This window comes from Electrona antarctica (genome assembly GCF_951216825.1).
Source record: "Electrona antarctica genome assembly, chromosome: 23".
NCBI lineage: Eukaryota > Metazoa > Chordata > Actinopteri > Myctophiformes > Myctophidae > Electrona > Electrona antarctica.
Window position 1 is genome coordinate 30,009,204 of NC_136804.1, and position 26,393 is coordinate 30,035,596.

Here is a 26,393-nt window from a genome sequence, read left to right on the forward strand (position 1 = left end):
TGGAGATCCCGCCGCCAGCTGTTTTTGGGCCGGCCTCTGTTTCTCTTCCCCTGAGGGTTCCAAGTCAGAGCCTGTCTGGTGGTGTTTGATACTGGCTTGCGCAGTGTGTGCCCGATCCATCTCCATCTTCTTTGTCCAATTTCCTCTGTTGCAGGGAGTTGTTTAGTTTTCATCCAGAGATCGTTGTTGCTTATCTTGTCCGGCCAGTGAATTTTCAGGATTAAGTTGCACCATACAGTAATGACATAATGCTAGTCCTGTATATTATATACCTTCCAAAAAGTCACATAGCCAGGCCCAGACGCAACCTAGCTATTCCTCCCCAAAATTACACACAATTGGCATACTGTGCACTGTAGACCTCAAAATTAGAGCGTTTCAGCTGAGCAAGGAAGATCCACTGCATGTCCTGCATGTCCTTGATAATCCCAAACGGTTTGAAACCAAACGAAGGGCTACTACTGCAGCCAGGCACACCTTTGTTCATTTATTATGAAGAGCATTTTCTTGCATGAAGAGCATTTTCTAGCATTTTCTTGATGACATCATAAAGATGTGTTTCACCTTGTTAATGATTTTTTTCAGACCTCTAGTTCTAGGAAACACAGAATGGGGGGACTTTTTGATTATTTCCACACAACAGCTCTAAGGTATATTAATGACATAGTAAAATGTTTAAATAGGGAAATCATCTCCATTAACAGTTACCGTGCGCGTGCGCGTGCGCGTGCGCGTGCACGTGCGCCTGCCCGCCCGCCCGCCCGCCCGCCTGCCTGCCTGCGTGCGTGCCTGCGTGCGTGCGTGCGTCACTTGCTGCGACTACAACTGCCGTGGTTTAGGCCTGAAGCAGTTCCAGGTGGTCCCCAGCTAAATTATGGAGAGTTCGTAACCAAATGGACCCTTATATAGATCTTTTTTGCCTTTATTAGTGAAGACACACAGGAAAGTGGGAGTGAGAGAAGGGGAGATACATGCAGCAAAGGTCGTCATGATCAGGACTCGAACATGCGACGCGCTGTCAGGCTAGAGCCTATAGGGCTCCATTGTCGTCACCGCTAAACCCCTTATCCCTAAACTTATTTGCCTTTTTTTACTATTTTGAAAAACATTTTTGAATAGTTCAACTAGCCAATCTACATTGACACGTTGTGAGCTTGTAGACTGGCCATTTTAACTATTCAAAAATGTTTTGCAAAATAGTAAAAAAAAGAAAAAAAAAAAAAGGCAAAGAAGTTTAGGGATAAGGGGTTTAGCCGTGACGAAAATGGAGCTCCAAATGTGGCATGCGTCTGGACCACAAGGCCAGCAGGCGCCCTAGAATTGCTATTTTGGTCAACAGTTATCTCTCCCATACGGTAACACATCAACAGCATGGAAATGTGGACAAAGACTTATCCAAAGACAACAAAATATTATTTAGTTTTAGGTCTGAGAGGCTATAAATGTCATCGAATGGTGGTCCGTGGCGTGCGTGGCTCAAATGCCCAATACATAATGGACCTTGATATGATAAAAGGCACTGCTCTAAAGACCTGTTGCTCATTCAGCAACTCCCTGCCATGCAGGCCGGCCCCATGCAGTCTGTATTTTCCCCCGGCCGGCCCACGTACTGTCCTAACCACTCCCTAACTGTTTGTAGCTGCACTGTAATATGCAGTATAGGAGGGGTCAGGGATGGACATAAAATAAAACTCCACTGGAGTCAAACCTAACATACAAATCAGCAGGTCAGTCAGTGTGAAACAGGACGAAGGAACAGGAGCTGTGTGTATGTGTGGAGAGCTGATGTTTAGCCTACAAAGGTAAGACTGATCTATCTAGTGCTTCTCGTATACTGTACGTATACGTAACAAATATTATGTTGAACGTTGAGTCATGTTTAGTTTATAGTATTCAAATTGAGGATTAGTATAAGACACTGTAGCACAGAAAACACACATGTGAGAGGTCAGCACATTTTGGGCACATTTGGGCAAGTGGCTATATGGCCCTGTTATTAGCCCAAGGAGTGTTTTTCGTGCAAAACTAATGGATTCAGAATCATGAAAAAAAAACGTATATAGGATGTTAATGATATGGTCACATTATAAAGCCCTATAAAACAAATTTCTCAATACTGACAGCCGGTCAGCAAGTGGATTCATGAATGTATGTATATTTTTTTTTAAAGAAACAAACAATATACCAAATTTCCCACTTTAATCCAAATAAACCTGTTGGCTGCCGGACTAACTGGATTTTCTATATTCACTGAGCCATTATTATTATTACATGTAGCCATAACATGTAGCCATTGTGTCTATATTCACTGAGCCATTGTAGCAATTATCATTATTATTATTACATGTAGCCATAACATATAGCCATTGTGTCTATATTCACTGAGCCATTGTAGTAATTATCATTATTATTATTACATGTAGCCATTGTGTCTATATTCACTGAGCCATTGTAGCAATTATCATTATTATTATTACATGTAGCCATAACATATAGCCATTGTGTCTATATTCACTGAGCCATTGTAGTAATTATCATTATTATTATTACATGTAGCCATTGTGTCTATATTCACTGAGCCATTGTAGTAATTATCATTATTATTATTACATGTAGCCATATGTAGCCATTGTGTCTATGTTCACTGAGCCATTGTATAGCAACAATAGTGTTAATGTTGGGACCGGGGCAGAGCATTTCAAGGGCAGTGAAAAAGAACTTGAACTATAAACTAAATAGTACTTTGTGAAAGTGGAAGTAGGGGTATATATTTCAGGGATCACCAACAGACAAACTGTCATGTGGTAAGACTTGGCCGGGGGTGGCTCAGGGGGATGGTAACCGCAAGGTTGCCAGTACGAAACCCGGGCTCCCCCAGAGTTAGTGTCGAAGTGTCCTTGAGCAAGACACTGAACCCATAATTGCTCCTGATGTGCTGGTTGGTGCCTTGCATGGTTTCCGCCGCCATCGGTGTATGAATGTGTGTGTGACTGGGTGAATAGTAATGCATGTATAGCATATGTAAAGCGCATCTATGTAAAGCGCATCTATGTAAAGCGCCTTGGATAAAGTTTACCTATAATTTACCTCTGTGTCTGTGGTACAGACGTTAGCAGTAGTTGTGCAATACAGTGTGCTTACATACAGGAAGGGGTTATCTAATCTATCTGAAACTATTTAGGGAAGCAGTCCAGTCCTTGTGACTGCCATTGGGGATAATGGTTGCAGGGAGTAATCATTGGTGTGGTTTGGGCTTTACTCACGAGTTTGTCAAGGCATATAGCGTAAATATTTGTCGTTTCTATCAAAGTGAGCGGTATTTTACGCTGATGAGAAACAGTGTTGATTTTGACAATGTTTTAGTGTTAAATATAAATGAATATAATAAGATTTTAGTCTACTAAATCTACAGTTGATTTAGTCGACTAAAATGTGTTTTGGCGGGCTTTGATGCCGTCGTAATGGCTGATTTTACACATGCTGAAAATAGCCGATCTACAAGCTCACACAACGCGTCGCAGCGCTCTGTTCATGATCTGTTCTGATCTGCTATTTTCAGCATACAACCATGGGCAAAATGACTTGTCTTTTACTTATACTGGATCTCTAGTCCACTAGTCCCTTCCTAACATGTTAGTCTAGTTTTTATTTGACAAAATTGTCAATATATTTAGTCTTAGTTTTAGTCATCATAGCTTAGTTTTAATTTAGTTTCCATTTAGTTTTCGTCAGTGAAAAAAGTCGTTCGTAGTCGACAAACGCTTTTCGTCATAGTTTTAGTCGACGAAATGAACACTGAAGTGAACCCTGTAGAAGGCATGTGGAAAGCCATGTCTCTCCAAAGGTCTCCTTCTCTGGGGTTGCTAAAGTTCCTGCTTTGAGTCAGTCTAGGTGTAATGTAAGGTACAATCTTTGATGAATTGAGTGCATGCAGGGTAGGTAGTGGTACCCTCACAGAAAACGTGCAGTAAAACTGGTCTCTAAACTGTACCTCCCCCTGGCCTGATGAAGGGGAAAGGAACTGGTTGGAATAACGTGTTCCTTCCACGCTCTACGTCCAACCAGGGAAAGTCCCCCCCTGTCAGGTGAAAAGAAGCAGCTTGGACTCCTCATGCATAGAAGGAAGCATGAGGTCAGTCCGCTGCCAACCTGGGGAGCCAGGTTGGCAGAGAGAGTGTAGCGTCCAGGATTACATTAGATAATTGACACTGGGTGGAAAAAGTGGGTTGCAAAATCGTGGGATTAAAATGTAAGAGAAGAATTGACTGCATGCAACAGGACACCAAAATAAACAAGAAGCCGCAGGGCTTCTTTTCTTTTATCAGACATTGTATTGTATTGTACTTCCCTGTGGGAACCACCCATCCTGTCCGAGGCATAGGAAGGAGAGGAAAGACACAACTGGTTTGATGCCAGGGCTGTGGAAGGGTTGTTTGCTCAGATTTCAGTGATCAAGTAAGCCGCAGGGGTTCTCAACCCGTGGGTCGCGACCCCTCGGGGGGTCGCCAAACTATTTTAGGGGGTCCCCAAATTATTTTCAAAAAAAAAAAAAAAAAATATTTATTTTTAAATTTTATTTTCACTTTTTTTCAAAAATAGCAGACCTACAAGCTCGTAGCGCGCCACTCGGTGGCGCGCTATGAGCTTGTAGATCTGCTATTTTTCAATAGCTAAATTATAACATAATGCTTAAAACACCAAAAGGGGTTCCCGCCCAAAATGGGTTAAGGTTATTGTAGCAGTCAATTTATATTGGGGGTCGGGAGGGGGCGGGGCGGGGGTCCCGAGACATTGCCAAAGCATTTTCGGGGGTCCCCGGCCAAAAAGGTTGAGAACCCCTGAAGTAAGGGACCAGCAGATTCAGTAACAGCTCAGCGGTGGTCACACTCAATGCTGCTAAGAAATGATCTGTTGCTGCAATACATGTTTTTTCTCTGGTGTCTTATAAGTTAAGTGCAATTACGGGTTTGTACAATATAACAGCTGCAATTACTATTATTAGTGTGTATTGTACAATATGCTAAGTGCAATAGGGGTTGTGCAATGACAGGAAGTATGATTGTGTGTTTGTTAGTTTCATATATATTTTAGTGAATTGAAATATGAATTGATGTACTACAATGACAATAAAGATCTATCTAGACACACACACACACACACACACACACACACACACACACACACACACACACACACACACACACACACACACACACACACACACACACACACACACACACACACACACACACACACACACACACACACACACACACACACACACACACACACACACACACACAAGTTTGGAAAATGTAAGTGGGCTGTTGATGTCGGAAGTGGTGGAACTTGGAAGTAAACATGTGAAAGCAGGAGATAAGAGAGGGGCGTCACTGTTGATCGGTGGGCCAGGCGCAAAATTGTATAGGCCACTGTTTGTTGTGTTGTGGCGGGAGCAGAGGAAGGATGCCAGTGGGGTAACACCGAGAACAGTGGCCTGTGATGAAGTTGTCGCTAGGGGGCGGAGGTGTGAGGTTGCACGTTTTCCCATGTAAGTAGATGGGGCAATTTTAATTCACTAATAAAGTTAAATGGGAAAAAGGGGCTTCGTTAAGAACATAATATTATGGTCAATGCCTGTGTGAAAAGTGGGAGCAATTGATGCTGGCAGTGAGGAGCTACGACAGTGTTTCTGACAGACATCCATCCATCCAACCATCTTCAACCGCTTATCCGTAGTTGGGTCACGGGGGCAACAGCTCCACCAGAGAGCTCCAGACTTCCCTCTCCAGAGCAACATTAGTGACTTCCTCCTGGGGGATTCCGAGACGTCCCAAGGCCAGTGAGTCGATGCGTTTCCTCCAACTGCACCTTGGTCTGCCCCGGGGGTCTCCTCCCAGTGGGACGTGCGTCGAGGACCTCCCTAGGGAGACGCCCGAGAGGCATCCTAACCAGATGCCTGAACCACCTAAGCTGGCTCCTTTCCAGGCGAAGGAGCAGCGGTTCTACTCCGAGTCTCTCTCGTGTGACTGAACTTCATTCAGATATTGAGTTAATTATTATAGTATATGATATGATATGATAAGTCAGCGTAATACAAACGACAGTCTTTGTTCCTATAAAGTCAACAAACCGGTTGCCTCTTCACCTCAGCCACACCTGTGCTACCGTTTACTCACTTTAGCCTGGCCAACCTTGGCCTTGACAGCCTTTCAGGGATGTCATCAATAGAGAGTATGCGCATGCTTAAAGTGAATGGCACATCGAGTGGCAAATCGAGTGGCAAAGCAACATGCAAAGTGAGTTTAACATTGTTTAATGTTGTTTAATGCAATCAGATAGGACTGTTCTGTTTGGATGTATGGGCTGTCAAGGCCAGAAAGTAGTTTTTTGCCACTCAGTAGGCCTTCCTGCATAACTTCTTGGTTTGATGATGTCACGCGCATACCCTCTATTATAGAAATGAAACAAACAGAAAATAAATGGCTCTTACATTCATGATTCAACAGCAGCCTGGATTGCTTGATGTAATTGCTATGCCCTATATAGTAGGGTACTTTCAGTGGTGGAAAAAGTACTTGAATGTTTTACTTAAAGGAGCATTCAGTGATTTGGGTGATTTAGAAAACCACCCAGTCCGCCCCGGTAACAAAATGTGCACATGCACGCACTACAGTGGGGGGGAAGTGCAACAGGCCAACAGCATGTAAACCACTCGATCATGATTGGAAGAAGGCCCCTCTCATCCTGATTGGATGAAGGCTTTGCCACCCGCCACCAAAACTGAAACTAGGGTTTTTTGACCCCAGTGGCTCACTGGGGACAGGGAGGAACTCCTTATATGGTCAGCACACTCTATGGTAGGGAGGATTATCCCAAAAAAAAGAAAAAATAAGTGATATTTGAATGAAGTGAAATCACTGAATATACCTTTAAGTAAAAGTATAAATACTGCCATGTAGATGTACTGTACATGTACTACAAGTAAAAGTCCCGTATTAAAAATGTACTCAAGTAAAAGTACAAAAGTAGCGGCATCAAAATGTACTTAAAAGTACTAAAAGTAAAAGTACTCATATTGCAGAATGTCCCATTTCACAAGTTCATGTACAAAATCTTTTGAAAATAGCCGATCTACAAGCTCACAATGCGTCGCGAATCTGCGGCACATTGTGAGCTTGTAGATCTGCTACTTTCAAATGGCCAAAATGTAACTAGTAACTAAAGTTTTCAAATAAATGTAGTGGAGTAAAAGTACAATATTTGGATCCAAAATGTAGTGAAGTAGAAGTGAAAGTATTGGAAATCGGAAATAGTACAAATTCCTCAAAATTGTACTTAAGTACAGTACTTAAGTAAATGTATTTAGTTACTTTCCACCACTGGGTACTTTGCAACAGAGAAGGTGGCCTTGTAGAAATGCAGGCGTTTCGTTTTAGAGAGGTGGTGACAGTGGACTTTGTTGAGAAAATCAATCAATCAGATATTTTGTGGTCAGCGGCTGTGTGTAAAGACATGTGTGTCCATGTCCATGAGAGAGTTTGATGTCAAAGTTCATTCTCATGTGTTTGTGTAAGTGTGTTCCCGAGCATACTGTATCTTCCGAAGGCCATGTCACGTTGCCTCAAAGTCCTGCGTTATCATGGCGGGTTCAGTGGAAAACGTCCTCGAACACGGCCCAGTCCGAAGACACAACAGCAGGTGTCAGGGTAGCCTCTAGCCTGATTATCAGACTGTAGCTTCCCTCAAGAGTCCCTCTTGTGGATCCAGGCTAGGTAGCCTCGGAAACCCAGACGTTTTTATTTCCAGGGAGAAAAAAGTGTCAGGGAGGTGGGGGGGAGTATTTTTGTGTGCTTGTTATGGATTGGATTGAGAATCATGAAAAACCATATAGTTTGACACGTCACATGATACACATGATAGCATAATGAAATTTTGACCGCGCTGCTACCGACTAATAGACAAGGAAGCTTACAGAAGTCATGGTCATGTGACTGGGCTGCACCATGACGCTCTCGGTGGCAAATCTCGCACCGGAATTAAGTTCCATGAAATACATGGCAGTGAATGGAGCGGGAGCCGCCTGGACCAGCTCGTTAACAAACACAATTTTTGAAGCATTGAGACCTTTGTCATATAATCGGTTCAGGAGTATAAAATAAGTCACCCAACCTCCAAGGTCCCAGAATGTTCTCCTCCTCCTCCTCCTCACCACGATAGCAGCCCCATGGAGCTGCCAGGGTCAGAAGCTATCGCCTGAGGACGCTCTGAAGGAACGCTCCTTAAAGGAATCCATCCGCTGGCCTGAATCTCCACACTTTCCTAAAGCTCCTCACTTCAAGCAGACCAGTGACCCTGCCCACAGCCACTTCACTATCCTCCCAGCAGAGGGAGCTGGAGAGTGGCTGGAGGCTCTCATCCAAATCTATGACTTTCAGGGATGGGAGCGCACGTGTGTGCGTCGTGCGTGCGTGGTTTAGGTTTCATTTATTCACACAGGCTTATCGATAACTTCCCCTAATTTGAAGAATCAGACATTAAATATAAACAAAACAAAATAACCAGTAATACATTCAAATAGATATGCTTAAATACTAAATTACATGCAGTACATACACACAGTATATGCATAAGTTATATATATATATATATACACATATTACAAACATTATAATATATTACACATGTAGCCAACTGTGAATTAAACTACTACGTTTTGGATAAGAGTATTTGTTTGTGGTTTGCTTTAAAGACTAGCAGAGATGGAGATTTTTTTCAGTCTAGGATCAACAGCATTCCAAAGAGTAGACCCTCTATATCCGAGAACTGCCTAAGGGAAGTACGACAATAAGGTATGTGTAGGTGTACTGGTGTAGCATATACTTAGTGATATAAGAATATGTATGGACTAGTACTGCTTTCAGAAGTAGGTGTAATGGTGGAAGGAATTTACATTGAAAACATAAAGAACCCAAGAGACTGAAAACTATGCTTATTGATATTATATTATATTATTATTGAAGAGAAGAAAACAAAATAAAATAAACAACAATTCAGATATAAATCAGAGTAAATTCAACCCAAAAGTCGAGGTCAAGGTCAAAGTCAGTTGTTCTCTATCCTCTTAAGAGGATCAAAGTCATTTCAAGGTCAGAGGGGTAATGTGAGGCAGTGTTTGTGAATGAATGGAGTAGTTATGGAGGGAATCAGAGGTCCTACCGTCCAGGTAGGACAGAAAACAGGTTGTCGATCTGGAACTTAGCCATTGTGTTCATCCTCATTCATGGAGTTTCATGGAATGAAGGGAAAAACCTGGACCACAAAAAGGCCAAATTAAATATTTTACAAAAATAATAATCAAAACAGCTGATCTACAAGCATGCAAATCAAACAATCCTTTACAAACGACTGAGAAATTGAGTGGTATTGAGTTTTGTTCTATACGAGACCCATCTCCGAACACCCACGACACCACTGCTCGAATTTGAGCTGCCCAGTAATACATTCTCATATTCGGTAGACCCAGCCCTCCTTACACTTTTGGTTTCAGCCTCCTACTTTCCCAGAAACAGTGTTATTTTACGAAGAGAAAAAAAACAGGAATAACCAGGTGCTCACCCTACTCCTTAAGGGGAAATTGACATCATCAAGACTAGACCTGTATGTGCCCGTCGGCCACCGGCCTACTTGAGAACGAATCTAATACCTGTTGTCAACTTGTCATAGCACCCGTTTTAACTGTCTGTCTGTCTGTGTCCCACATGGAGATCTCTCTGTTGTATCTGCCTGTCTGCCTGTGTCTGAAGAGGGCAAACGGACTGACTGTGAAAAGTGGACTGGTAAAGTAATCAATTGACAGGTGTGTGGTTGCCATGGCAATCAATTGGTTGAGGCAGAGGCTGGGAATTGCACAGGCGAGGGGACTTAGGCTGATTAGGCCCACTGGCAGAGCCTGAACAGAGCCTTTTGTGGTGGTTCTGGAGAACCGTGGGTCCGACCGACTCGTTACCGGGCAATGCACTCCCTGTGGGGGTGTGGAACACGTGTGTCGAATGTGAAGTCGGTGGGGCGAACGGTTCTCGAGTTACATGCATTACAACCGTACACACACACATGCACGCTCGCAGACACAGAGACGTGGCGCACATATAGTAGGACTAGACCTGTACGTGCCCGTCGCAGTCGGCCACCGGCCTACTTGGGAACGATGCAACTTGGCAAGCTAATGATATACGTTGTCATAGCACCCGTTTTAACTGTCAGCCGGTGTCCCACACAGATCTGTGTATGTGTCTGTGTGTGAAGACTGCAAACTGAAAAGTGTACTTGGCAATCAATTGGGCCAATGGCAGAGCCCGATTGTTGAGCCTCAATTGGCTGTGGCAGAGGCTGGAAATTGCACAGGTGAAAGGAGTTGGCCTCATTAGGCCCACTGGCAGAACCTGACCAGAGCCTTTTGTGGTGGTTCTGGAGAACTGTGGGTCCGACCAACTCGATACCTGGCACTGCACTCCCGGTGGGGGTGTGGAACGCATGTGTCGAATGAAGTCGGTGGGTCATACAGTTCTCGAGTTACGTGCATTACAACCGTGCATGCACGCACACACACACGTACGCATGCAGAGACGTAGTGCATTATATAGGCCTATAGTAAAATGTTGAAAATGAGTGGAATTCCCCTTTAAATGAGTCAGCTTGTTTGCTGACCTCAGTGCCCTTTGTGGTGTGTCAATATAAAGGGTCCAGGCCGTACAGGGACTTTAAAGTAAATAATATAATCTTAAAATCTATTCTAAAAGTGACAGGGAGCCAGTGCTGGTGATCTGTTGCTGGTTTTATGGCAGTGGTAAGACTCCCAGCTACTCCCAGGCCGGCCCCAGTCTGTATCCTCCCCGGCCAGCCCCACTGCATACATACGTACTAGTCTGTACTCGTTGCAATATGCAGTAGGAGGCGACAGGGATGGACATAAAATAAGACTCCCCTTTTAAGTCAAACTTAAAATCCAAATCAGCAGGTCAGTGTGAAACAGGACAAAGATGCATGGAGGGCTAATGTTTGACTGGTCTAATGCTGGAGTGATATAGTTCTTGTAGGACGACTAGATGCAACCAAAAGGTAAGATTCTCAGATTAATGTGTCAAGTACAGTGGTGGAAGAAGTGCTCAAAGGTTTTACTTAAGTAAAAAAGTATCAATACTGCAATATAGTATAACTACTCTGTTACAAGTAAAAGTCAGAAATTCTAAATCTACTTTACTAAAAGTCCAAAAGTATTGGCATCAAAATGTACTCTAAAGTACTAAAAGTTAAAGTACTCATTATGCAGAATGTCCCGTTTCAAGTTTACAAATGTATAAAACATCTTTTGAAAAATAGCAGATCTACAAGCTTACTGTGAGCATGTAGATTGGCTATTTTCAAGTGGCCTGAAATTGAAGTGGTTAATGTATGTTTTGCATTAGTTTTGCATTAATAGATTTTGAATAATCAAAATCTACAAAGTAACTAGTAACTTAAGTTTTCGAATACATGTAGTGGAGTAAAAGAACAATATCTGATTTATATGTTACTGAACCCCTTTTGGTGTTTCGCTTAATGTTATACTTTAGCTATTGAAAAATAGCAGATCTACAAGCTCCAGACTACCGCGCTACGAGCTTGTAGATTTGCTATTTTTGAAAAATCGTGGAAACGTGGCGCAAATCTTTGAATATATTCTTTCAGAGCGAGCGTTTTTAACTCAAATCTTTGCTTCTGGGGGGTCCCTGGAACAACACATTTTGAGAAGGGGTCGGAGGCCAATTACATATAATTCTGGGGGTCCTTGACATGAAAATGTTTGAGAACCACTGACATAGAAACATGGGTTTTTCAGGATTTAGAAGGCATTTGTAGAATCGTTCCCAGGACTAAATGGGTTAAGTAGGCTACAGTACTTAGTTACTTTGCACCACTACTAATTCTTATACGGTCCGATCCTACCAAATGGTTCTATAACTGCTCCTAAAGCTTCTTCAACCAGCAGAATGACATTAACGTTCTTTTTAACAGTGAATTCTAAACATGAAATATGAAATGTCCTTGTTGTCAGTCAATCATGCTGTCTTTTTAAAGTATCCACAATCGTGAAATGTCCATATTATCAAATGTCCACATTCACCGTACATAAACACAATGAAATGTCCATATTTTACATGTTCACAAACAAAATAACGATGAAATGACAACACTGTTTACAAACAAAACAACAACAGGTAACGTACCGTGTGCACCTTCTGCCAATTATTTTAGGAGAGTTAATTTTAAATCTTATATTTCTTTAATTAAAGGACTCTTTTTTTACGCTCTTTTTTGACTTTCACCTCTGAAACTCTCTCAATGCTGCCTCACACTAATCACATTAGTCTAATCACCTGGCCTTACAAGTTACAACAGGTCATAATTGAGTACCACAGACGAAAAACTGTCTAAGTCCAAATTTCAGACTGACCCCTCCACGAAAAGGCCTTGTTGTCCTGAACCCTTATCTATCATTTATATATTATGGATCAATAGTGTGGACTTAGACTGTTATTCGTCTGTGGTACTCAATTAACTGAGCAGTAGAACAGGGGTTCTCAACCCGTGGGTCGCGACCCCTCGGGGGGTCGCCAAATTATTTTAGGGGGTCCCCAAATTATTTTCAAAAAAAAAAAAAAATGTTTTTTTTTTTCAATTTTATTTTCACGATTTTTCAAAAATAGCAGACCTACAAGCTCGGTTATTGTAGCAGTCAATTTATATTGGGGGTCGGGAGGGGGCGGGGCGGGGGTCCCGAGACATTGCCAAAGCATTTCCGGGGGTCCCCGGCCAAAAACGTTGAGAACCCCTGCAGTAGAAGGCACTACACCATACATGGGCAACTGGCGGCCCCCACCTTCACTTAATGCGGCCCTCAGGTTAATATTGGGATACTGATAAACTACATTTTTTATTTCAGCTGTTACAATTCCAAACATGGAAACATGACCAGCTTTAGTAGCTTTAATGAGTAGTATTAAAATGTTATTGTCTATGTCCAATGTATTTGTATTTAGTTCATAAAGTTAACATAACTATAACGAAATGTATTTGAAATTAAATTTAAAAAAAAAATACTTTTCAGGATAGCCAATTCAAATTTGGTTTTCAATTCAAATCTAGCAAAAATAGCTGATCTACAAGCTCAAAACGTGTCGCATTGCGACGCGTTTTGAGCTTGTAGATCGGCTATTTTTGCCACGACAGTAATATGCACTGCGGCCCCTCTGGAGTGAGTGTGAAAATATATTGGCCCTCCCCGTCGTCAAAGTTGCCCATCCCTGCACTACACCATTACAAACACAATATGTTACCCAAAACGAAAATACATACAATGTTCACATATTACACATTTTTAGAAAGGTAAGCAATACATTCAAATATTACAAAATTGCCCATTGCTGGGACAGCTACATGTACTGCCAGGCAGGGCCAAATTAGCCATTGGGCCAATGGGGCCGTGGCCCAGGGGCCCTTGGCTCTCTGGGCCCTTCGGGGAAATCGGACCGCTCTGTACTGGGTTTGAGGCCCTGGAAAAAAGGTCCTGGGGACCTTCATTGGCCATTGATTTAGTTAAATTTAGGTCAAAAAGTTGATAAAAACACGGAAAAACTCGAAGATTTTGCGTGCACGCACGCTATGGGGACCCCAAAATATGTACCGGCCCAGGGGCCCTTGTGGGGGTTAATCCGTCCCAGTGCCAGGTATCCTACTATAAATGTGCCACGTCTCTGTGTGTCTGCGTGCGTGTGTGTGTGTGTGTACGGTTGTAATGCACGTAACTCGAGAACCGTTTGCTCCACCGACTTTTAATTTGACACACACGTTCCACACCCCTGCAGGGAGTGCAGTGCCCGGTATCGAGTCGGTCGGACCCACGGTTCTCCAGAACAAAAGGCTCTGCTCGATCAGGCTCTGCCAGTGCAGGGCCTATAATCAGCCTAAATCCCCTCACCTGTGCAATTTCCAGCCTCTGCCTCAGCCAATTGATTGCCATGGCAACCCCACACCTGAATTGATTACTTAACCGGTCCACTTTTCACATAAGTACAGCAGATAATAGGAACGATCTTTCACTTGGTGATACAAGCGTGACATTTGGCATGAACATTCCTCTGGGTCATCTCTTTAACTTTTTAAACCGAGCCAACGAAAAATCCAATATGGTGGTCATTTTTTAAGATGGCCGCCAAATGAAAAAGGCCTTTTGTGGCGGTTCTGGACAACCGTGGGTCCGACCGACTCGAGACCGAGCACTGCACTCTCTGTGGGTGTGTGGAACTTGTGTGTCGAATTTGAAGTCGGTGGGGCGAACAGTTCTCGAGTTACGTGGATTACAGATGTACAGACACACACAGACTTTGAGCATTTATAGTTAGATGTTGCCATCTTGTTGTAGCCCAGGTCTCCCTTCTAAAAGAGATTATTAATTATTATTACATGGCTTGGTTGAATGCTTGATTCTGATTGGTCAATCGCTTAATTCAGCGGTGAGTTATCTCATGATAATGACCGCTCCGCTGTATAATGACCGCTGCCTAATCAAACCCTCTGAGCACCACCAGCTGCGCGGCTGCGCCCCGCTTGATTTACTGCCGTTTCCAACATAACAGCCATGTAAACACACACACTAGTGACACACAATGTAATTTACAGCTAAACATTGCTCTTAAAAATGTTTTTGAAAACATTTGAGCGAGAAATAGACGAAGCAGGACCCGAAAATGGATTATATTTGATCAACTCACTTCCTTGTTTTCTGACAGTGCTGCAGCCCTGCAGCTGGGCAGACGCAGCCAGCGCGAACTTATGGAATACTTTCTTTGTTGTGTTTTGGGTCAATGTATTAATTTATGTTAGTTAGCCATGTAATAAGCGGGATAGTCGGTGGTTAGACTCCCTGTGTTGACAGAGGAAGGAAGGAAGGAAGTAAGCAGGAGTAAAAGGAGATGATGGGTAAGGCGAAGAGAGAGGTGAGGTGGTGTGGGCTAAGAAGTGGTGAGGGCTAAGATAAAGTATATGAGATGTACAGTAAGTATATGAGAGGTAAGGCAAAGAGAGATGGTGGGGGGTGGGGAGAATGATTTGTACCAATGGGCTAGACAGTAGACAGTAGTGTAACAGGTTAAGGTGAGTATAGAGATGGAAATGTTCTAGCAAGCGAAGCCAGTGTATTGAGAATATGGGACACATGTGTCAGGAGTTATTTGTGACAGAAGGCTACCAGTGAGAGGGAAGATGTATAAGATGGTAGTGAGACCAGCCATGCTGTACGGCTTGGAAACGGTGGCACTGATGAAAAGGAGGCACAGCTGGAGGTGGCAGAATTGAGGATGCTATGGTTCTCATTAGGAGTGAAAAGGAAGGACATTATCAGAAATTATTAAATTAGAGGATCAGCCTAGAAGGTTTGGGGATAAAGCAAGAGAGGTGAGGTTGAGATGGTTGAGATGTGAAAAGGAGGGATGAAGGGTACATTGGGAGAAGGATGCTGAAGATGTAGCTGCCAGGTATGGCAAAAGAGGAGGTTTAAGGATGCTGACTGTGAGAGATGACATGAAGGTGACAGGTCACAGAGGAAGATGCAGAAAACAGAACCAAATGGGGTCGATGTGTGGTCCAGCCCTATGGAATGTAAATGCATGCATGTGCTAATGAAAAGTATTTAAAATATTGTTTTGATGCTCATCCTACAACTATAAGGGGTGCAAAGCAATATGCCCATTTATCCGTCCGAATCACTCCCAAATCACTCCGTTAGCACACATCTCTCTATGCACAAAATATTATGCATGCCACAGGAATCCATCTACACTACATTGCATCCATGCAACTGTCATATTTATGACAACTGTCAGATATGACATACTGTTATTGCGCAACATTTCGCTGTGACCCAATTACATTACAATTTCCACATTCACCGACCCCTCCCCTTTTCACCACCCATTGGCATCCCTTGCCAATAGGGTTAAATAAACTGAAGGGGAAAGGCTTTGAAATGCAGTCATTGCAGACAGCAAGTATAGGCCTGGATGGATGGATGGATGGATGGATGGAGGGATGGATGGAGGGAGGGATGATTGAGGGTGTGTGCTCACTGCTCACTCATAATGATTTGACGTCCCACCCACTCCCTCATAGGCTCGTTTTGCAACCCCAAACTCAGCCATCATCCAACGCACGCACGCACTCTGGAGAGAGAGAGAGAGAGGGGTATGGTTCTGTACAGGGCTGCAGTCAGGGACTTCTCGGGTCTGTAGCGCACGCACGCACGCACGCACGCACAGCCTCATCCTGTACGTCCACTTACCTACCTAGGTACTCGACCTGTCATGTCACATTGACCTGTGTTGTTTGGTTGAAATTGTTCCCACTTCCCAGTGTGTGCACTCACTGCACTAGCAGCGCTGAGAGTTGCGATTGCATCATTGTATAGCCTATAGCCTATGCTGCCTTCCAGTTATACCTTAAAGATGGAGTGCCGTGATTTTTTTCCACACTTAAACATGATCATCAGGTGTTAGTTATATAAGGAGGTATAATTTTTTCAAAAAAGTGTACAGCATTTGTTAAAATGATGGTTTTATGTGGACACACCCACCAGTTCATTAGGTATGCGTGAGTTTAACCTTAGCACCACCCACCTAATCCAGTCCCTCCGCCTCCTCCTTTAAGACCACCCACTTGTCCTAGTCCCTCCCCCTCCTTATAAAAGGACAGCCCATGGCTCTGCCCTTTTGTTTACAAAATGACAAATTGGTGTCTGTAATGTAACACAAATGTTAGAAGTTAACACTATTTCTGAGATGTCGGATAAGCACCATTATGCACTTATACTGCCACCATTTTATTCATGTAGGCCTATAATCCATGCATCCATACCATATCAGACCTGTTTTTTCTGATTTGTTTTAATCATTTATTTATTTCCTCCAATTATATTAACCCTATTGTCACAATCAGCTCATCTCATCATCCAATTAAATCATAGTTTCAACAACACCAATCCTTTTAACAACATATTAATCTGAGGGCCCTTCACATGAACCATTGGTCAAGTCAACCACATCTCCCCTGCAAGTTACTTATATGAAAACAAGCCCAAGTCGCTTGTAATAGCCAGACATGGCAACATGCCTTCCAGCGCGACAACAGATATACTTCTAATCCTTGACTTTACAGCCTTGTATAAGTATTAGGCCAGGTACAACAGCCAACAAGAATGCACACTGTGACACTACACTCTGTATCAAAGCCCGGCCACTGTGATTATAAAAGAAACAACGGACAACCTGAACTCCTGTCTCCTTGAGAGCAGCAAGAGCAGCAGAGCAGGTATAAGGCTGGTTTGTGGTTTCCTTGATTAATCCTTTCCTGAGGACCCGACGTGAACATCTACTTGGTTCCAAGTTCCAATCTAACGAAAAACAATCTAATGGACGTCTGCTGACTCTGCTCTGCTGTGAACTGGTAATGAGTGAAATGAAATGTTTGAAAATCTAGCAAACTGCGCCGTTCAGTTCACAGGTGTGTATGTAGCAGGCAGCTCCGCCCACAGAGGTTGTCGTATTTAATAAAATATATAGAGGGGGAGGCGCGTGTGTGCGTGCAATAGTAATACGTCACACTATCAGTGTTTATATCATTGGCCCATTTGACTGTCGTGGCAGCGGTGGCCGAACGGATAGCGGCGCGGTCTAGATACCGGAAGGTTCCCAGTTCGAATCAGCCGTCCGACACGTTAAAATTACCACCGCTGAAATGCCCTTGAACAAGGCATCAACCACTACGATGAAATGTGTTCTATGAGCAGGGCCTGGCTGGAAACAAGTTATTGAGCTTAGCCCAGATACCCTGGGTAAATATAGATTTCATTTCATTTCATTTCATTTCAAGGGTTCAGCCTACAGGAAGAAACCCTAAATACAAAGTTATTACACCATTCCACATAAAAACAACTCCAGGGTGTCTAATGAAGTACTGGCACCTCATAGACACGTGAAAAACTGGAAAAATACAGAAATTGTGGCACTCCATCTTTAAAGTAAAACATTGTTTAATCAAGCTGCTTTTGTGTATTTTTCTACTTGGCTTTCACCTTGACAAAAAAATTATAATAATATTTATAATATTAATTATTAAAATTATGACGTCATGAATGGGGCCTCCCGATCCTTAAGGCCGCCCCTGGACACAGACAGTTAAAACGGGTGCTATGACAAGTTGACAACAGGTATTATTACGTTCCAAAGTTTCCAAAGAAACATAGCTTTTTCAGAAAACTGTCAGGATGTAGAAGACATTTTTAGAATCTGATCTCAGGTCAAAATGGGTTAAAGGAGCATTCAGTGATTTGGGTGATTTGGAAAAACCTCCGGTCCGCCCGGTAACAAGATGTGCACATGCACGTACTACAGTAGGGGGACACGCGACAGGCCAACAGCACATCATGATTGCCGGAAGGCCCTCTCTATTCTGATTGGATGAAGGCTGGGCCACCTAGCTAAGGTTTTTTGACCCCAGGGGTTAACTTGGGACAGGGAGGAAAGGCTTATATGGTCAGCACACTATAGTAGGGAGGATTATCACAACAAAACAAAAAATAAGTGGTATTTGAATCAAGTGAAATCACTGAATATATCTTTAAATTCCTTTAAAGACAAGTAGAATAGTTTTTTTCTTCTTTTTTTCTCTTCATATTGCTCCTTTATTGGCTTCTCCCCCAGTCTCCTGTTAAGTCCCTCTTAGTTCCCGCTTAGAATGGAAGAGACTGGACCATTGCCATAGTTTGCATATCAAAATCCGCACCAAAATTAATAATTCTTGCAATATATAGTCACCAGCATGTCTGCAGTTAGTTCACACTGTGCAAATGTGTTGCCGTAGTGTTGTTTTTGGAAAGCTCGCTCCAACTTCCTGATCTCTCGTGAAGTCTCGCTCAGAACTCTCGTCTCTCTCGCGACTTCCGGCTAGTTGCTTTGTTATTATGAGCTGAGAATGAGCGCTTGTCCAGTGTGAGTGCATTTTCTTTATGCATTGGACGCATGCTGCATGGTCCAGGCCCGGATTAACAATGGAACTTAGTGGAGCTTAAGCGCCACGGCCTGCAGGGCCCTGTGTGAAATGTGAAAGAAAACCAAGAAGTTGAGATAAAAAGTCAGGTCAAAGTCAAAGGTCAAGTGACTGTAGTCTAGACTTACTATGAGATGGATGATTAGTAATAGTCATCCTATTATTGTCGGTTGTTTATTTACGTCCAATAGATTCCTTCTATTCTCAATTTCTCAGTGATGTCATGATATGATATGATATGATATAGTACTTTATTGTCAGTTCACACTGAAATTTGTCTTGCGACACAGCTGCCAAGTATGCAGAACACATATACGTACACACATTTGACATAACACAAAGAACAAGACAATTTACATACATAAAGACATGAAGACGAGCCATATCCACCGCTTAGATTATCCTGTGGCTACTACGACTCCTGATTAAGCCTCAAGGTCGACTGGTGGACAAAGGACCTCTTTAGTCTGACTTTATTGTATGCTGGTACACCATATCTCCTTCCTGAAGGTAGCAACCTATATTCTCCATACAACACATGCTTAGTATTAGAGGTGATATTCCTTGCTAACCTTAGGATGCTGTTATCATACGTGGATGTATAAAGTTTCTGAAGTTGTTGTCCAACAATCTTTGAACAAATGTTCAGTTGCAGCAAATGTTCAGTTGCAGACAAACATCCATACCAGGTGGTACTACAGTACTGAAGAACACTCATAATAACAGAAGTGAAAGTGTCATGATGCAAAGAGAGAGAGAGAGAGCTTCAGATTTTACGGGGGCCGGTTTCGAATTGCAGCCGTCCGTAGGTGCCCTTTGAGAGTGTTTTTGAAGGAATCAAGGGATTCGCATGTGATGTATTTTTGTTTTAGTTGTTCTATTTATAGACTCGGATGGAAGGTGGGTTCGGGGAGTGAGGCCAAGTAGTAGTCTGACCAGTTTGTTTTGGGAAGTCTGGAGCCTTGTTTTAAGGGCATTTGAGGTGTTGTGGTAACAAAAGAGCTGCAAGCATAGTCGAAGAAACCTTGTACGAGGGCTCCTGTTAGGGTCTTCAAGGTGTTTTTGTTGAACAGTGAGGAGATCCTGCATGTATAGGAATCGTGTTCTTTGGTTGACTTTTTTGATTACGTTGGTGGCCATTTTATCACCGGAATAAAAAGGTAGGCTATTTTCATCTTTTCGTGTGATAATATTGTCACCCACTTTAACCAAGAAGCCATCTACCTTGCTGAGATTACTATTTAATCCAAAAAGAATGGATTCAGTTTTTCCCAGGTGTTTGTTATCAGCGAGTCAGGTGCAAATTCTACCTAGTTCAGAGCTGAGGGCCTTTTCAACCTGCAGTTTGTTCCTGTCCGAGACTAGCAGTGCCGAGTCATCTGCGAACAGGAACAAGTTGCAGTCACAAGCTGATGTCACGGTGACTTTAGTAAATCTGAAAAATAGTATATAACACCAGAAGCGGAGCTTTTCATATAGTCTTTCTTCAACCGGACCCTGACCAATGATGAGATTGTACCGCGTGAGTGGCTTCTATTATTCTATAATTTCTAAAGAAAATAGAAAGAGGATAATTCAAGCAACAATCAAGCCAATATTTGATTATGGAGATATTTTGTATATACATGCTACTGACAGCATTTTAAAACCAAACCAACAAAAACTAAACAAAAAAAACGAAAGAAAAAAAACAAAAATGTACTAAAAACAAACCTTCTCGTTGTTTGGTATTATAATATTGGTCAAATATACTTAATATCATGACATCATTTTATAGTATTGAGATGGATATATGAAGTGTATTTCACATCATATCAATGTTCTATATTTATCTACCATTTTTGATCTATACACATTTTTTAATTTGTTTATTGTACTATTTTTTAATTCGTCATCCAATCCATTCCACAGCTAGACCCCTCTAACCGATATACACCCCTCTCTTTAGTGTTTATTCTGGTGTTTGTTTGTTTGAACATGGCAGTGCCTCTTACTGTAGGTTGTAACGGCTCGCTCTACTGTAGGCCAGAACAGCTCCTGGATACAGCTCGGGGGCAGGTCATTGTGTGCTTTACTTCAAGTTATGGTACCAGATCTCAAGATAAGCTTTTGTTGAAGGTACCAAAAACTTATTCTAAACTGAGAGATACTGCCTTCAGGGTGTATGCTCCACAGCTATGGAATATCTGTCAAGACAAGTTGAAGCTGGATATGTCCTTGTTTCATATGCTATTTTTAAAATAATTTGAACTGACCTCACACTAGAAGAAGGCGTATGCACCTGCTTTTTGTAATATGTGGTTTTAAGATTCTGGTTCTGTTTCTGTTTTTGTGTATGTGTATGTGTGTTCGTGCATTATATATTTTTGTACCGTGTGTCTATATCATGTATGTAAAAATCACTGCTGTAAATGTTCTCATTTGTATACAGGGCGCCATTGAAAAAGAGACCTTGGTCTCAATTGGATTCCCCTGTAAAAAAAAAACAAAAATCCTATATAAGCCACTGCCGCCCCGGCCAATGTGAATTAAGTATTTTAAGCCATTGTGTTATTCTAGAAAAGTGTTGTCCACACTGATCATATACATATGGTTTCTCTGGGGTTTTCTTATGTACATATACATGCTATCTAAATTACATTTCATCCTTTGCATATTAAAGCCTGCAAGTGCTATATGGTAATAGGTCAATGTTAAATGGTGCATTTATAGAGCACTTTTATCCAAAGCGCTTTACATAGATTGTGCTAGGTGGAGTGTTGTTAGTTGCTTGCTAGTATTAATTAGTTTAAGACACTATAAGTGTCTGATTTATTTTTCATACTTATATACAATTTAAACACTTGGGCGTTATACTGCGTTTTATCCCCATTTGTTGGAAGGTCAGCTCATTTTCCCGTCGGAAAATGAGCTGATAATGTGGCCTGGCTGACAACATGTTCTACTCCTAGTATTCACTGAGCCATTGTAGCAGCAATAGTGTTAAAGATGGAGTTCCACAATCTTTGTATGTTTTCCAGTTTTTCATGTGTCTATGAGGTGACAGTACTTCATTAGACACCCTGAAGTCGTTTTTATGTGCAATGGTGTATTAACTTTGTATTTAGGGTTTCTTCCTGGAGGTTGAACCCTTGACAGTCAAACGGGCCAATAAAATAAACAGTAATATAGTGACATCACACTATCAGCCCCTCCCCTAACCCCTCCCCTTTATCATACAACTAGAAAAAGTGCCCTTCTGGGCACAGGTCTCCACCAGGAAGATAGGAGTGTGTGTGTGTGATGTTTGGCAAAATGTTTAGGAGCAATATAAACGTGTGTGTGTGTGTGTGACGCGGCTTGGCCTGTTGTAGTGCCACCATGAGGCTGATTTGAAAACTGCCAAGTGGCATTTCTTCCAAAGCCTAGTGGGAATATGCATGCACAGTTTCACCACAATCGGACGCTGCGTTGAGTAGATTTGTACAAAGCGGGTAAAAAGCGGGCTACTCCTGAAAAGTTTAGAAGCCAATCGTAGCCAATGAGGGTGGATTATGAGAAATCAAACAAACCCGTCTTGATCACATGACTATGAAGAGCATGTGTACCGATTTGCGTGAAATTTGGATAAAATCTGAAGGAGTAATATTAGAAAATGGGTTTTACATATGTCGGCCTCCTGGTGGCACTATAAAGAGCAGATGTGAGAAAAAAAATTCCTTGGCCTCTAGGGAGTTGGCATACAAAGTTATCCACAGATCCGTGCAGTTAGAGGTAAAAACACCTTTGGGCCAGTTATAGCGCCACCATGAGGCTGAGTTGAAAATGTTCATGTGGCATTTCCTCCTCGGCCTAGTGGGAATGTGCGTGCACAATTTCACGGAAATCACACAAAGTGTTCATGATTTGCAGCATTTTGTTTGAAACTGAGCACTCCTGCGAACTTTGGAAGCCAATCTTAGCCAATCAGGATGGAGTCTGAGAAATCTGAAAGACCTGTTTTGTTGAATGGCTCTAGAGAGACTGTGTACCAATTTGCGTGATGTTTGGACAAAATCTGTAGGTGTACTGTCCAAAAACTTGTTTTGCACAAAGCGGCCTCCTGGTGGCGCTATAACTGGCCGTTCTGGAGATTTTGGTGCAGAGGTTCATCGTTGGCATCGAGGGAGTGTGTGTGCAAAATTTGGCATCGACCGGGTTAACGGTGCCGGAGATTAGCTGTTCACAGACGGAAGGACGGACACACGGACGGACGGACGCCGGACAGACGGACGGACGGACGGAGTGCAAAACATACTCTCTCCCCATGCCTTCGGCCTGGTGGAGACAATAATGGTAGAATTTATAGAACTTTAATAGACATGGGCTGTGTTGAAGTTATGATCTATATATATAGAACAAGAGAATATATATATATATATGTATGTATGTATATATATATATATATATATATATATATATATATATATATATATATATATATATATATATTATCTTGTTCTTTCCTTGGACATATCACAATGATCTTAAACTAAATAACAGTCTGCACAGGCTGTAAAAGTGAGTAAAGTGATGCAACAGTACTGCATGTGCAGCTCCATTATAATATGCTCCCTGCCAAAGAGCAACTTCTGGGAAAATGTCTATGTTGGATAATTAACTTCTTAAATGCAGACAAAACTATGAATCAAGAAGATTTAACATATAAGTCCAAGCAACATAAAGCAACAAAATGTTTTGTGTTAATTTCATGCTATGCACCCTTCTGTCCTGCAATACAAAACATGAAGTGCAAAGGGGTCCGTACGCTTTTCCGACCAGTCATTGGTCCGACATGCGGAAAACGACCGTATTAAGGTTGTCGAACATGCGTTAAGGTTGGCGACCAGATTAAGGTTGTCGAACATGCGTTAAGGTTGGCGACCGTATTAAGGTTGTCGAACATGCGTTAAGGTTGGCGACCAGATTAAGGTTGTCGAACATGCGTTAAGGTTGGCGACCAGATTAAGGTTGTCGAACATGCGTTAAGGTTGGCGACCAGATTAAGGTTGTCGAACATGCGTTAAGGTTGGCGACCAGATTAAGGTTGTCGAACATGCGTTAAGGTTGGCGACCAGATTAAGGTTGTCGAACATGCGTTAAGGTTGCCGACCAGATTAAGGTTGTCGAACATGCGTTAAGGTTGCCGACCAGATTAAGGTTGTCGAACATGCGTTAAAGTTGCCGACCAGATTAAGGTTGTCGAACATGCGTTAAGGTTGGCGACCAGATTAAGGTTGTCGAACATGCGTTAAGGTTGGCGACCAGATTAAGGTTGGCGAACGGTTGGCAAACATGCGCTGCTCCGTGCTTGCGGTTATGGTTAGGTTAGGGTTTGAGGTTAGTACTGCACCCAATGCAAGCCTTACTTTCTCTACTTTTTATAATCACAGCACTTTTTGTAATTGCTCATATACCAATTTCATTCAAAACAATTCCATTATAACAATAAACAGCTACAGCTGAACTCTTATTCTGCTCATATTTTGGGTATGATGACTTTGGAGGTGTTTAGTTTCCAGCTACCTTCAGCCAACAATATATCCAAATATAAGACAAAAAAAAAGAAAGGATTATAATACAGTACAGTGGACACCGTGGCTTTGTCACATACTAGGTCAGCATCATTGTTCGTTTGTGGGATGTTCCCAACTCGTAACGTAAGATAATTTAACAAAAGTACAGTAGGCAAGGATACAGTTACAGTATATAAGGAACATGGAGGATTTTGGTAGTCCAGTTGGACATATCTTGAAGGTTGGTGCATGCATTTGTTGGATTATATGTGGTAAATCTTCACTTTGTGAATTGCTTGACTCCTGTCATTCAATATGATTTAGCGATTATGATATTGCCATTTCTAAAGCCAGATAGGCTGCGTAGTTTGTGTTTGTAGGACATTATTTTACTTGATTAGCTGTATTGAACTAACAACTAGCAAATAGGAACTGATATCCATCTGTCCATTGATAGTCATACGTGTAGATTTTAGGCTATTAGGCAACAACTATATATATCTAGGACGAGTAATTTGAGGACTTCAACTTTCCTCAACATGCCAAGGCCTATCCTATGTTTCTCTTTGCTGTTCAATTTATTTTTCTCCCCTTTCTTCATACGCCTTTGATGGCAATTGGATGATTTGAGGCATTTTGTTCCAAAAATGTGTTTTGCAGAAATCAACCTGTTGGTGGCGCTATAACAGGCCAATGTGAAAAGGGTGGGATATATTCCTCAGCCTAGTAAGAAAATGTGTGAAAGATTTCACGTAAATTGCATGCTGCGTTCATGATTTGAGGCTTTTGTTCAAAACGGGGCAATCTTGCAAACTGTGAAAGCCAATTATAGCCAATTAGGATGGAATATGAAATATCGGACAGATCCGACTTGAGCACATGACCATAGAGATACTGTGTAACGATTTGTGAGATTTTGGACAGAATCTGGAGGAGTAATATCAAAAAATGTGTTTTACAAAAGTCGGCCTCCTGGTGGCGCAGGCAAAATGACAACATTTCGATGTCAATGCATCGAATTAGTAACAGGTCATAGCCTGCGAAGAGGCTTAAAAAAGATATTAGTAAGTGAGGATCAGGGGGCAGGCCCTTTAATTAGCCAATGTCACAGCCGGCAATAATGAACACGTACATCTGTTTTACACGTGGAGAACGCAAGGAGGGTGGAGGGTTCTCCAATATTGAACTAGGAGCTAGAAGTTAACCAGCACCAACTCACACGTGCAAGAGTGCATTGCTGGAATTTGGCAGAAGTAGCCTGATTGTGGCGGAAAGTACCGCTCAAGGAAATGCCGTTGACGCTTTACAAATCTGTTTACATTCTCCGTGTATGAAACAAGTGTGATTGATTAAAAATATATAACGTATCCGGGGGAAATACATCCGACGGATGTTCCGGCCCGACACTTCCGGGCCGGCTATGCCCTCTCTGCCTTAGGTTGTGACCGGACCTTTTCTCTTCGCAGATGAGTAAGGCTGGGACCGAGGCTAGCACAAACTGGGTTGCTGTCTGGTGTGAATGTGATGTCATTTTACTCCTAATGAAAACCATGATAAACGTACAGTCATTGCTCATGATGACATTTCCTGACTACTCCTATACTGACTCATTTTGGCAGTAATAGTGTTCATATGCTGGGAGAGTGTGCATGGGACCAGAAAGGGCAGGGAAGAAAACGTTGAACTGAAGTAATACTCAAGGGTAGTAGCAGACAAGGCAAC

The 26,393-nt window shown here is 42.3% G+C and overlaps 1 protein-coding gene across 5 annotated transcripts in view; it reads left to right on the forward strand.

Annotated features, from left to right (window-relative positions):
• The first annotated feature begins 1,743 nt into the window (after nt 1-1,743).
• LOC306916560 (NXPE family member 3-like) overlaps nt 1,744-26,393 on the forward strand; it is a 34,561-nt gene continuing 9,911 nt past the window's right edge. For 2 of the 5 annotated variants that reach the window (XM_079494474.1, XM_079494476.1), the window contains exon 1: nt 17,077-17,535. Coding sequence is in view for 1 of the 5 variants with exons in the window: in XM_079494473.1 (XP_079350599.1) it covers nt 1,771-1,802 (32 nt within the window). In the remaining 4 variants the exon portion in view is untranslated. Of the gene's footprint in view, nt 1,803-10,986; nt 11,119-17,076; nt 17,536-20,213; nt 20,298-26,393 lie in introns of those variants that run through there. The other 3 variants (XM_079494473.1, XM_079494475.1, XM_079494477.1) reach the window with 3 other exon arrangements.